The 12278-nt window shown below is 44.0% G+C and overlaps 1 protein-coding gene across 1 annotated transcript in view; it reads left to right on the top strand.

Moving 5' to 3' along the window:
- Positions 1-4653: 4653 nt before the first annotated feature.
- Positions 4654-12278, top strand: part of PSEN2 (presenilin 2) — a 12437-nt gene continuing 4812 nt past the window's right edge. Inside the window, exons 1-8 of the mRNA XM_010291778.1 lie at positions 4654-4853; positions 5529-5758; positions 6748-6889; positions 7770-7837; positions 8691-8911; positions 9761-9859; positions 11694-11771; positions 12033-12034. Coding sequence (XP_010290080.1) covers positions 4710-4853; positions 5529-5758; positions 6748-6889; positions 7770-7837; positions 8691-8911; positions 9761-9859; positions 11694-11771; positions 12033-12034 — 984 coding nt within the window. The 5' untranslated portion in view covers positions 4654-4709. The remainder of the gene's footprint in view (positions 4854-5528; positions 5759-6747; positions 6890-7769; positions 7838-8690; positions 8912-9760; positions 9860-11693; positions 11772-12032; positions 12035-12278) is intronic.

Consider the following 12278-nt stretch of genomic DNA (forward strand, 5'->3'; position numbering starts at 1 on the left):
GGGGGCCCCCGGCAGTACTGGGGCCAATGCAAGTAGCTGCTGCTGCACGTGAAGTCTGACCCAGGCTTTGAGGTTTTCCTGGTGTGTAGGTAGGTCTGCAGGGCTGTGGCGCCTTTATGCTGTGATGAGCAGTTGACTGCTAGAGTATTTGAGCTTAATGCTGGCAAAGTAATCCTTCTGATGCTCTTGGGAAGGCTCTGATTTCAGCTCTGCCAGCAAAATAACCCTTTGGGGGCTATGTGTTGTGCCTTTCTTGTGGGGCAAAAGAAAGCAGTGCTAGTTGAGCTATGTTGGTGTGCCCTAAAATGGAGAAAGAGGGATACAAATCTCTATGACTTCCCATAGTATCCTGTGTTTTGTTATTTTTGCATTCTAGGGCTGTAAGTAAATGGCATTTGCAAGTTCTCTTTTGATCGTTGAGACTGTGTGTTCCAAGTCCCCTGCCATTTTAAGCAGCATGCACATTTTGGCTCTATTGGCGAGTACCTGGAAATCTTTTTGGCCCCACCACTTCGAATTTCTTAAAGTTTTTTCCTCATGTTCGTGTTTACCAGCAGCAGTGATTGTTACAGCTGAAACTTAGGAGAACACCAGGCTGTCGGTGTCAACCCAAAGCTTTCTCTTGGTCTAAATATAGCAAAGGAAGACTGATTCTCTTAATCTAATTGCCATCAAAGAGAACAATATGTATAAGTAGGAGTTTTAACTCTCAAGTGGATTATTGAGTATTCTGCCAGCCTATAGCAGCTGTTCTGTGCTGTATATTGTATTGGTGTTATTTGTGACGGATGAAATGTACAAAGCAAAGGATTTAGGTTTGTTTGCAGCACAGTGATGTTGCAGCATGAAATTAAAAGGCAAACCAAGGCTTGATCCTAACATTAGTGCAAACTGTCCCAGTTTCATCAAAATCCGTAACGGTGATTTATCGCAGTCGAGGAGGGAGGTCCCTTTTCCCCATGAAAAACATCTGGAACAAGAGAAATGGTAACTCCTGCTCTCCTGCAGGATTCACGAGACTGCTATAAAGCAGGAGTCATTGTTTTCCTGCCTCAGCTCTGTTATACAAAGTGCTTACTACTGCCCTTGTGTTTGTCCCCTTTGATTTTTGCCATGTGGTTTTGAGAGTTTGCTCTTTCGGCTCTTAAAACATCGTATGGTTTTTGAATGGGGCCTAATGGTTTGGATCCATCCATGGAGGAAAAGAGGAAAACCTTGCCTGATACCCTGCAACCTGCTGGGTCAGCTTGATGATGGTCCGGCATGTGTTGTTCATCTCCTTTGTTTACTGTATTTGGTAGACCATGCTCTGTAGCCTTCTGTGAATACAGATAGAGCTTGCATCTCCTCCTGTTGCTGTAGCCAGAAAGGAAGCATGCTCATCTCAGCCTTCCATGCCTTCCTTTCCTGAACTCTCCTTCCTCCTTCTCAGCTCAGCCTAGCTGGTACACACTGATATATTTGTCACGTGCAGGAGTGGGAAGAAGGTTCCCATGCTTTCCATTATGGGGTACCCAGCATCCTTAGGAGGCAGAAATAATCTCTGCAAGGCTCCTTCCCTTAGTTTAACCTGTGAAATGATAGCAGAAAACAGTGTGGCTTTATAACACCCCTTTCTTGGTTGCCTGGTGCTCTGTGGCTCCCTTTCTATTTGGCAAGCAAGGGGCAGAGGCTTTCTCTTCTGCTCTGCCCAGCTCAAAGGGTGCTGTCATGCTGAGTAGGTGGGTGTGTAAGTGACCAGGCTGGTCCTTTCTCCCCTGAAAGACAGATTACTTAAACCAAAGCTGTCTCCAGCAGCCAGCACAGTCTTGGTGCTAGTTCAGAGTGCAGCTCTGATGATTAAATAGTGGCATTAGACAAACTCCCTGCTGGGTCCACGATGGGACAGAGAGGGAGGGCCAGTGTTCCTGCCTCCGTAAACCATATGTCAGAGACCCCCTGCTTGGCTAAGAGCCACGCTGCAGACCTAAGGTAAGGGATGGGCTGCTTATTTGGGAGTGAGCAGAGGGCTTGCCTTGCCACCGTAAGGCTCAATCCTACTGGAAGGGGGATGGCCCAGCGCTCCCTTTTCCTCCTGTGGGCACTGGGGCTGCTCGTGTAGCCAGCCAGGGAGCTGGTCCTGCTGGAACCTGGCTCTGTGAAAGCAAAGGAAAACAGGTGCCCAGTTGTTTTTTCAAAAGAGGTAGACAGCTGATGAGCACCTGGTGTTGGCACCAGAGAGACTGAGAGTGGTGGAACAACCCCTTTGGCAGGACCATGTATTTAGGTCAGTTTAAGGCACCAGTGAGTACAGTGTCTGAGGATTTGTTGAGGGCTGGTTGCCACAGGAGCTCCTGTGAAATCGTGGATACATTGGGGTCTGTTTTTGTCAGCCCTCACTGAAACCAGAGACCTGTAAACAAGGAACAATAAAGCTCTGTTCAGGTCTGAGTCTGCCTGCTGACCAGAAGTATTGTTGCATCTTTGCATTTGTCCATATCCTTGTTGAGGGAGAATAGCAGAAAATGTCCGGCTTAAAAACAGCTGTATTACAACATGAGATTCTTTTTCCATTTAATTGTGGAGGTTAGTAATTAGTGCTGTGGTTTTGCTATTGGTTTAACTCCTCCAGTGGGCACAATTTGCGTATTGAAAGTAGGTTAATTGGCTGTCCTTTCTAAATCCTCTACAGAATTGCTCTGCTCACATTGCAAAAATTGTGTGGCAGTTTCTTAAATACTGGGAGAAAAAGTTCTTTAATATTTTCATTGGGTTGTTAAAACCTAAATATTGGTCCTGAACTATTAGAGAGTAAACCTTTTTCCTCCCTGGTCTCTGACATGGGCAGAACATTTTGAGAGTTACTTGAATTCCATGGGTCACAGATCCCATGGCATGCATAACTTAACCTGTTCACAGATCCAGAAGTATGTCATGATAGAATGACTTTATGTACTTGACTTCTTTAAAGGCCTAAATCCTATAACTGAATCAGAATCTAGGCTCTCAACTGTAAACTGACCCCCCCATGTGATCAGTCAGAAGAGTGTGTTAGGCACCCAGAGTGGAGATTTCAGGCTCTGTAAGAAATAAGCACACAAATGCAGGTGTTGGGCAGCTCACTCAGTAAGAACACAGTATTACTGTGAAGCTGACAGGCCTGGCTTGAGGGCTACCCCTGCATTTGTTTCACATACCTGTACCACTTTTGTCACTAAAAGAGGAACAAAATAATATGAAAAAGCCTGAAGAGGAGGCAGGGGAGGAGCAGATGTCTGAAAAATGTTTTACTTGGGCAGATTGAGTTGACATTCTAAGATTTCTTGAAGGTGCCAGATGTCTTGAGGTAGTTGTGAAAGAAAGGGGAATCTCCCACTCCTCCCTTTTCCCTTCCTCCAAAGTGAATTTCAGTTTCTTTAGTGAGAAGTGGGAGTATCTCACAAATCTTCAAAGTATCCACTCTAACCTCTCGAGCTGGCTGGTAGACAGCACACTGTACTGGTTGGACTGCAAATGCATGATTCAGATTTAAGTGACTGAGTCCAAGTCACATGGCTTCTTCAGCTTCCTCTTCTGAGTTGGATACATTTCCTGAGACACATGGGCTTTTTTTCACAAGGTACTTGGGTAAAATCCTGCAGAGGAGAGGAGGTGTTCCTGTAGATATTACAGCTTTACGATGCATTAGAGATCTGGTTTTGCTTATGTGGCTGAGAATCAGAAGGCAACAGAATTATCCTTATTTACTCCAGTTGCTTTGTTAAGCTGACTTAATAAAGACTAAAATGAATTTTCCTATCACCTGCCTTTAGAGCTTCCTGAAATCCTGGCTTTAAGGCTGTTTTGCAGTATCAAGGGCAGTACACCTCTTCTCTGTGGTGGCTAGAGAGAAGGGCCATTCCTTTCCTCTCTGCACTGTGCCACTGCTTTCCTTGTTTTTCTGTGCAGTACTGGGGGAAAAGAGGCTGAACATTTCTAGTCCCCACTTTTATATTCCAGGTTGTTGCCCATCCAAGTGGTTTTGCTTTTAATCACAAGGCAACATAAGGAAGAGAAGAAAAAGCAGCTCACCTAAGAAGACAGGACTTCCCTTTTCTACACAAACCTCTCCTTGTTCGTGGGCAAAGAGAACAACTGCTTATGAAATTTATCTGGTTAATAAACAGTCATAACAGGGAAGACAGCATGTAACTCCTGGTTAGGCGCTTATGTAAAGCCAAGGCTCCAGGTTACTAAGAAACTTCTGCTACCTGCTGATGCTTGCGGGAGTGTTGTGTAAGAGCTGAGCTCTCTCAGCTTTCATAGCAGGCAGCCAGAGGTGAAGCTTTGTTTGGCCCGTGCAAAACAAACACTAAGCACTTAGAAACCTCCTTTGTGAAAGTCAAGGTGTACTAAAGGGAGAGGGGAAAATAGAGGCAACAACTGTGAAAGCTCTGGCAAAGAGAAAGTATTAAATTGCTTCAGCATTTTGCTGTTCTCCCTGACCGCAAGTCACCATGACTTTAACTGAACGGGTTGTCATGCCTGGGGTGACAGCAGGCTAAACAGCTGTTAGATGGAGTTGGAGTTACATAGTGTGCTGTAGCCTCCCTGCTGAAATTGTGTCTCCTCTTCAGACTTCCAGTTGTTTGTACTGCTGCATTCAGTGTTCCTCTTTCTTTCCACTTGTCCCCTCAGCCTTGAGTAGTGCTTGGCTGTGCCCCTCCTGAGTGCTTCCTGGGAAAGCGATAATGATCACATTCACGAACAACTCGGACAGCGAGGAGGAGCCCTGCAATGAAAGAACATCCCTGATGTCTGCAGAGAGCCCTCCTGTACCCTCCTACCAGGATGGCCTGCAAGCCTCAGAAGCAGGGGAAGCGCAGGCACATAGGGTAGGTATCCGTCCTTCCCGGGGAGTGAAGAAATGGGGTGTGATGACAGATGTAGTCCTGCTACCCCTCAATCCCTCCCAGCAGCCTGGCCTCTAGGATTGGCTTTGGTCAGTGTTGTTTCTCTGGTGTCACTCTCTCAGCCAGCAGCTGTTCCTATTTCCTCCACTGTGACTTCCCCCCCTTTTTATTTCCATATATACTCCTCCCTTTTCCTTCCTTTTTGCTAAAGATACAGGCTTCTAATCAGGACCTGATGCATATATGACTCTTGCAGGATATCCTTTTCAGCCTTCTTGTTTTGCCAGAAACCCTTTGTCTGCTCTGGTCAAATGCAGCAAACGTTAGAACAGAATCTAGTCCTGCTGCCAGCGAAGCAGCGGGGTAAGCAAGTACAGCATTGCTGTGGGAGGAGGAACTGATCAAGCTTATGCCGCCTCAGATGACATTTCTTCTATCTTAGTTCTGTGCACTTTGCCCTTCATGTGCATGTGTCCATCTATGAAGATATTAATGGCTTTGGTTTAAAAAGTCCATTGCAGCCTGTTTGTAATGGAATTTCTAATTGTATTGGTCAGTTGATACCTTCCTGTTAGGAACAAGTTGAAATATGGTGGAATGAAGCTTTGAACACAAAGAAAAGAAACGTCTTATATATTTGCTAATATTTCTTTTCAGAAGAGGCGAACAGGTAGCAGCCGTAGCCCTAACAATATTGCTGATGGGGATATGTCTGACTCGGGTGTTCCAGTAAGAGAAAGCGCCTTGGAAAATGAAGAGGAGGAACTGACTCTGAAATATGGAGCAAAGCATGTAATCATGCTCTTTGTGCCTGTCACCCTTTGTATGATTGTTGTCGTCGCCACCATAAAGTCAGTGCGCTTCTATACGGAGAAAAATGGGCAGCTGTAAGTGGGGTCTTCAAAACAGCCTCTGAGTACATGGGATCCCTAGCTTTACACATATGTTCCCCGCAGGCGCGTCTGTGTACACAGAATGCTTCCTTGGCAGGTTGGGAGAACCTTTACACAGCTAAAGGTGGCTGTGTAAACATACAAAGATCTTACTAAAGTATGCCACGTTCATCTGCGTAACTTTTTCCATACCCACATTATACTGATTCGTTAGAGCTGTCATTAGGGTGCTCTTAAGCGAAGCCTGTGAGCAGCGTAATAATGAAGCTGCTTCATACCGCAGCATAAAAGGCTCAGGCCGAACTGGTCTATTCACTCACTTGATGGCAGCAATCAGGGAATAGCATGTTCATTTGGATGAGTGTCTCATTTCCTGATGACATTTCTGGTTCCTAAAGACTCATGCTGTGGATACATTAATTCCATCCAGCTCTTGCTGACTGTGCCTGAGACCGCTCTTGGGGCTCTAACTGCGCTTCACATGTTGGGTGGAGAAATGGGGACTGTGGTCCCTTGAACTGAACCAAAGGAAACAAAATGGAGGGGGTGCAGAGTGATGGGAAGGGATAAAAGAGTCCAAGACTCTCCTACCAAGTGTGGAAAGAAGGGGTCCTCCCCATTTCAGGACAGCAGCTGGGATGTATCCTTATAACTGTTGTAGAGAGGATCCAGAGTATGCAATAAAAATTCATGGCCTGGAGAGAAGTTACTAAACTTAAGTAAAGTTATTTACACTCTAGGTCTTTTTGTTTAGAGCTCTGCCAGCCACAGCTTCTCTGTAGGAATGTGCTTTTGATAGAGACCACTAATCTTTGGTTGATAATTAACTGGAGCCCAGCCCCTTCAGAGGCTACATCTCATGCTTGCTGTCCTTGGCAGTCATACCTCCCTTTCTCCCCACCCCCTCGAGGTCTGGTTTAACTTGGGGCAGTTAGTTAGAAGAGAATATATATACTTTATATGGCTTTTGCTTTATACTGCAGGATCTACACCCCTTTCACTGAGGATACCCCATCTGTGGGCCAGCGCCTCTTGAACTCGGTGTTGAACACCATCATAATGATCAGTGTCATCGTCGTAATGACAGTGTTCCTAGTTGTGCTCTATAAATATCGCTGCTACAAGGTAAAGTGTTCATGCCAGAGCCTTCTCCACCTGTATGCTGTGAACTTGAGTTCAAGTGGGGCTTGCGTGTCAGTGAGAAATACAGTCACTGCACGGGCTATTCCACATCTTAGTCACAGCAAGAATCATACTGTACAGAAGCCTTTGTCAGTGGTGGTAGAGCTGTGCCTCTGAATATGCTTTGCTGTTATTTCGTCACTAATGGTAGACTCTTAAAAATGGGGCCTGCTACTTTTTGTTAGTCAGGTCTGAGTCTTCTCCATCTGAACAGAAAGTTTTGCCGTTTGTACTTATGGACTAAGTTGTACCATTTACTGCAAATGCTTTCTCTTAAGAAGTTTCAGACAAGCTTTGTGGGAACTGGTATTATTCCTGCCTGTTGAGGCCCTGGTGGAAGGGGACAAGGCTTGGAGGGAAAGGCACATTCAGGTTTTGTGGTGCCCAGGGAGTTATGTGTGGTAGCAGCCCAGCATTTGAGCATTAGCCATTGCTGCTTTTTAAACGTGGCCCTGAGACAGATTTATTGTACAGCCTTGGGCAAACCCTTCCAAGCAGAAAGAATGTGCTTAACTGTCTAGGCTAGGAGCCAGTATGGATACTCATGGAAATGGATAGGAAAGAGACTTGAAAAAAAACCCCAAACCAACAAAAACAAACACCAAGGGTTAGAATGTAAAATGAAAGAGTTTGGGAGAACTGGGAGCAACTGTCTGTCCCTCCTCCCTTGCTGGCAGTGGGGAAGGCAGGGTCTTTGGAAACTGGAGGAGTGCTGGAGGAGACTACTGGACAATAGGACGATCTGTCAATAGTGCCTGCAGCACTGCGACCTGCGCAAGGGGTGACAGCCCCTTCAATCACTGTCTCTTCTTGCTCTTGATAGTTCATCCATGGATGGCTGATCCTGTCCTCTTTGATGCTGCTCTTCCTCTTTACCTACATATATCTTGGGTAAGTGGGAATGGTGCAGGTAACCTGGCAATTGAGGGCTCCTTCACCTCTTTGCAGGAAATCCCCAACTTGAACAAGGAAAGGAATGTCTCCCCTTCTCCAAATGGAGGTTTAAGAATTATTAGAATGAGATAGCTTTCTTTTTTTAAAAAATGGAAAATGAGGCCTTTAATAGGCAATGTCTGATTTTACAGTGCCTACTCTATAAAAATCACTGGGAAGTGATACCATGAGCTTGAAATGAACAGGCTGAACCTTGTGGTACAGAGAAGCATTATACATTATTACATTATACATTATTAGCATTATACATTATCTCATTATACATTGAGAAGCAAGTGGAAGGGAACTTCACGTGCTGAGTTGGTTCTTTGATTTGTATTGCCTTTTTCTCAGACTACATTGTTTCAAGCTCATTCCCATAGCTCCCAGCTCAGGTAGAACCAAGCTTTTAACTTGCGGATGACACTTGTTAAAGCTTTTAACTGTGAGCATCATGCACCTGGTGGGATGATGCTTATGTGACTGCTTTGCTACAGACGGTCATGTAGCCGCAGGCCTATGTTAGGACTTGAAATCCTGCCTGCTCAAACCCTTGGAATCACTGTTGACCTCAGGAATAAGGCAGTGTGGTGGCTGTCTGCACACACAGCACGTTCGTCTCCTGCAGGAAGAACAGAGAGCTAAGAGCAGCAATTGGCTGCAAGGCAGGTTCCCCTTTCATGATGAGAGCTGCTTCTATCCTGCTTCCTCCTGGTGTAGTAGGAGGCTTGTTTGTTTAACTACAGCTAGTAGGATGCTTTGCATGTCTGTTGCTTTTATTGCTTGGCTAAATTTTCTTGTTGTATTTCAGTGAAGTACTGAAGACCTACAACGTGGCCATGGATTACCCCACTCTGTTCTTAGTCATCTGGAATTTTGGAGCTGTTGGAATGATTTGCATCCACTGGAAGGGTCCCTTGCAGCTCCAGCAAGCGTATCTCATTATGATCAGTGCTCTAATGGCACTGGTTTTCATTAAATATCTACCTGAGTGGTCAGCATGGGTGATTCTAGGTGCCATCTCCATCTATGGTAAGTCTGTTGTGACTCTCAAGGTGTGGCTTATGGAGAGGTTACTCTGAGGCAATCTCAGGACTGTGTATGTCATTCAGAAGACAACTTTATGGTGCTAACAGCTTTAGAAAGAGGCAGATGGGCAATTAGGTTGACTCCCTGGCTTGTCTCTTCCTATCTTGTTCGTGTAGGTACTGTACTCCTTCCATGCCTTTCAAAGTGGAACACCAAGTCAGGGAAGTACTGAACCGTATCTAACTGCATGGTTGGCGTGGTTGGATTTTTATTGGTAGCAACCTGATGGTCTTGCAGGTTTTGTTCATGGTTATCGAGAGATCATGGATTTTGGTATGAATTACAAGTTTCAAGAGAACCTGCAGAACAAGAGGTAGCTGGGAGGTAATATTCAGATTGGTGAGGAGCTCTGATGGAGCAGAGAGGGTAGGCAAAGAGGAACTGGACCAAAGCCCTTCATTCATGTGGAACACAGAGTCAGTGTTCGTAGCAATGGGTTGTGGAACGTGAACAAAGTATCCCCAGTCCTCCCCTAATTAAATTTAACACCTCGACGTAATGCTGTTATCTACTTTCAAAGAAATAATGTAATATTCTCAAGAGGCTTTTTCTAGGATTAGCACAATGAAAAATCTTATCATTAAGGCTTGGGGATGGTATTTTAAATGAATAACATCTTCAGGGACTAGAACAGCTAGAGTTATACGAAGTGTCAGAAACTGCCATTCAGGAAATCATCCAGTTAATATTGATAGATGTAATTTTGAGGGGAGAATAACTTTTTAAGGATAAAGAATGTAAAATATGCATGATAGTTTGAGATAAGGTTGTCTGGCCCTTTTCTCTTTGCAGATCTGATGGCTGTTCTCTGTCCCAAGGGGCCACTAAGAATGCTGGTAGAAACTGCACAGGAGAGAAATGAGCCCATTTTTCCTGCATTAATATATTCCTGTGAGTAAGATTAGAATGTTAATGTTTTTAACCAGATTAAACTGACAACCTATTTTTGTGTCAAACCAAAGGGCACTATTTTAGTTACTTCATTGCCCTAAGATTGGAGTGCATTTATGTTCTGGAACAGACCACTTGTAGAAGGCCTTGTTTATCAGTTACAATGGTGCCAACTGTAATTAGCCAAAGGGAGCCCGCATTTGCCTTGTGAAGCTGAAGTGTTTAAAGTAGATTTATCCTTTCGTGAACACAGTGCAGAACAGGCCCCTTTGTTCTGCATACAAAAACGTGTGTTAGATGGACAGTAGTGTTTGCAAAGTTCTGTGATTAAATGATGCTCACTCAATACACTTATTCCTTGTGCATATGCTTTATAGACACACTTTAAACATGTGATGAAGTTCACATTCTTCCTCTTGCTCTGGGCACTGTACAGAGGGCAGTGGTTAGAATATTTTTGAATATTTTGAAAAATAGAAAACAATTTGCTTTATTGTTCACTGTGTGGCTGCTCACTCTATTCAAGTATTGCTCTGCAAACAAAATCAGTAGTCTCTTCCCTGGCTTTCTTGGGATGTTTAGCTATGGTGGTGTCTGGTGCCCTTATCCACAAAGATATATATGTGCTTCAGATGAAGGAAGATAGTTGGAAGGCAGGCGACTCAACACTCACAGGACCTGGACTCAGGTGCTTCATGGACCTCAGTGATTTTTTCATTACATCGCTTGTAGGATGAATAGGTATTTCCAAATGTTGGGTGTTAAGTTGAGGATGCCTACAACCTGATTGATCTTTTTTTCCCCAAGCATTTTGTGTAATGTATAATTTGTATAATAATATAACAAGTTGTATAAATACTTTTATACATTCCAAGCAGAGCTTCTGTTGGCTTCAGCTGACATCTCCTTTACTGGAGATTCTGTTATACTGACCTGAGACAATCTAGATGAAGTCTCTCATGTTTTAGTGAACAGAGTTTCTCTAAAGGAGAATGCAATTCAACAATTAATAAATACTGGACAAAAAGTTCTTGTGCGGAATGTCAGTGTCTCCTTTGCAAGACCACATCCTGTGGCTCCCTCTAGATGCAAAAACATCACCTTGGCTGAGCTTGTAGTGGAAAAGTAGGCACTGTGTTCGCCTTGGCTTATTTTGTTTAGTTGAGCTTCTATAAAAACAGGAAGACTGATGCACACTTAAATAAACAGCTGATTTGAGTTCCTTTCCACTGATTTCAGAATGGTTTGTATTCCTTTTTAATTTAGGGATCCATCTCAAGAATAAACCCCCAAACATCCTTCAGTTCCTCTTGGAACTAAACCAGAAGTAGCAGTTATTTTGACAGGAAAGAACCAAACCAAATGGGCAGAGAGAAAACTAGCACCCTGATGACAACTGCGTATCTCTCGCTTGTGTGCTTTACCTTTAGCAGAACATGAGGAGTAAGCTGTGTACGTCAACCCTTGGTTACCTTTGGTACTACCATAATTTCCTGGGCAGTTCTTTTCTTTGAAGAAAAGAGGCGGAAACGATCCGGAAAACAAAGGAGATGAGGACCCTAGTTTTGGGTTTTTGCTTTCTTTAGCCCACAGAGAAGACTATACTGACTCTTAGCTATTTGTGCTCTGGGACTTTCTTAAAAACTGAATGGATGCACTGCCTTAATTTTCTCCCACCTCACTTTCTAAGTGCCTAGGGAAACCAACCAAGCGTGAGTGCTTTAAAAGCATTTACAGGGGCAAGGTTTTGTTTTTTTAGGGACAGCTAAATACTTAGCTTCTCTGAGCTATAGTGACTGATGTTTTACGCCGCTGTTTACTTTCTTTCTTCTAGCTGCTATGATGTGGACAGTTGGAATGGCAAAGCCAGACACAGCAGCGAGAGGACCAAGTCAGCAGGCATGGGATGCAGGTTTGCTTGCATGTCACTCTTCTATACAGAGCACTGTACCATGGAAATAATGTGTATGATTGAGATTGCAAGTAAATGTAAGCCCCTGAAGCGTGACAGATGCATTTTTTTTTTTTGAAGTGTTTTTACGTCAGTTGCAGAATGTGGTGATGTTCTGAAATCTGCTGTTAGGGCTGGCAGCAGAGATGACCAGGTGATGTAGGAAGCTCTGGTATTCAGGCTGCTTTTATGTAAAAAAACAAACAAAAAAACCCCAAACAGAAGTGTTGTTCAACACAAGTCTTCAGATGTAGTCAAAGCTGAAAGTGGGCTAGTGGGGGTTTATATTTTTACTAGCTGGGGATAGTAAATTACAACATAGGCTCATAAGTTCACCAGCTCATTGGCATTATATTTAAGTGTGTTGCAGCATGTTGCATTCAGGCCACTGCCATGGAGCAAATGTGCTTTTATGTAGCTGTAAGTGCAATATGGCTTACTCTGCCAAAAAAAAAAAAAAAAAAAAAA

The sequence above is a fragment of the Phaethon lepturus genome, unplaced genomic scaffold (genome assembly GCF_000687285.1).
Source record: "Phaethon lepturus isolate BGI_N335 unplaced genomic scaffold, ASM68728v1 scaffold16917, whole genome shotgun sequence".
NCBI classification, from domain to species: Eukaryota; Metazoa; Chordata; class Aves; order Phaethontiformes; family Phaethontidae; genus Phaethon; species Phaethon lepturus.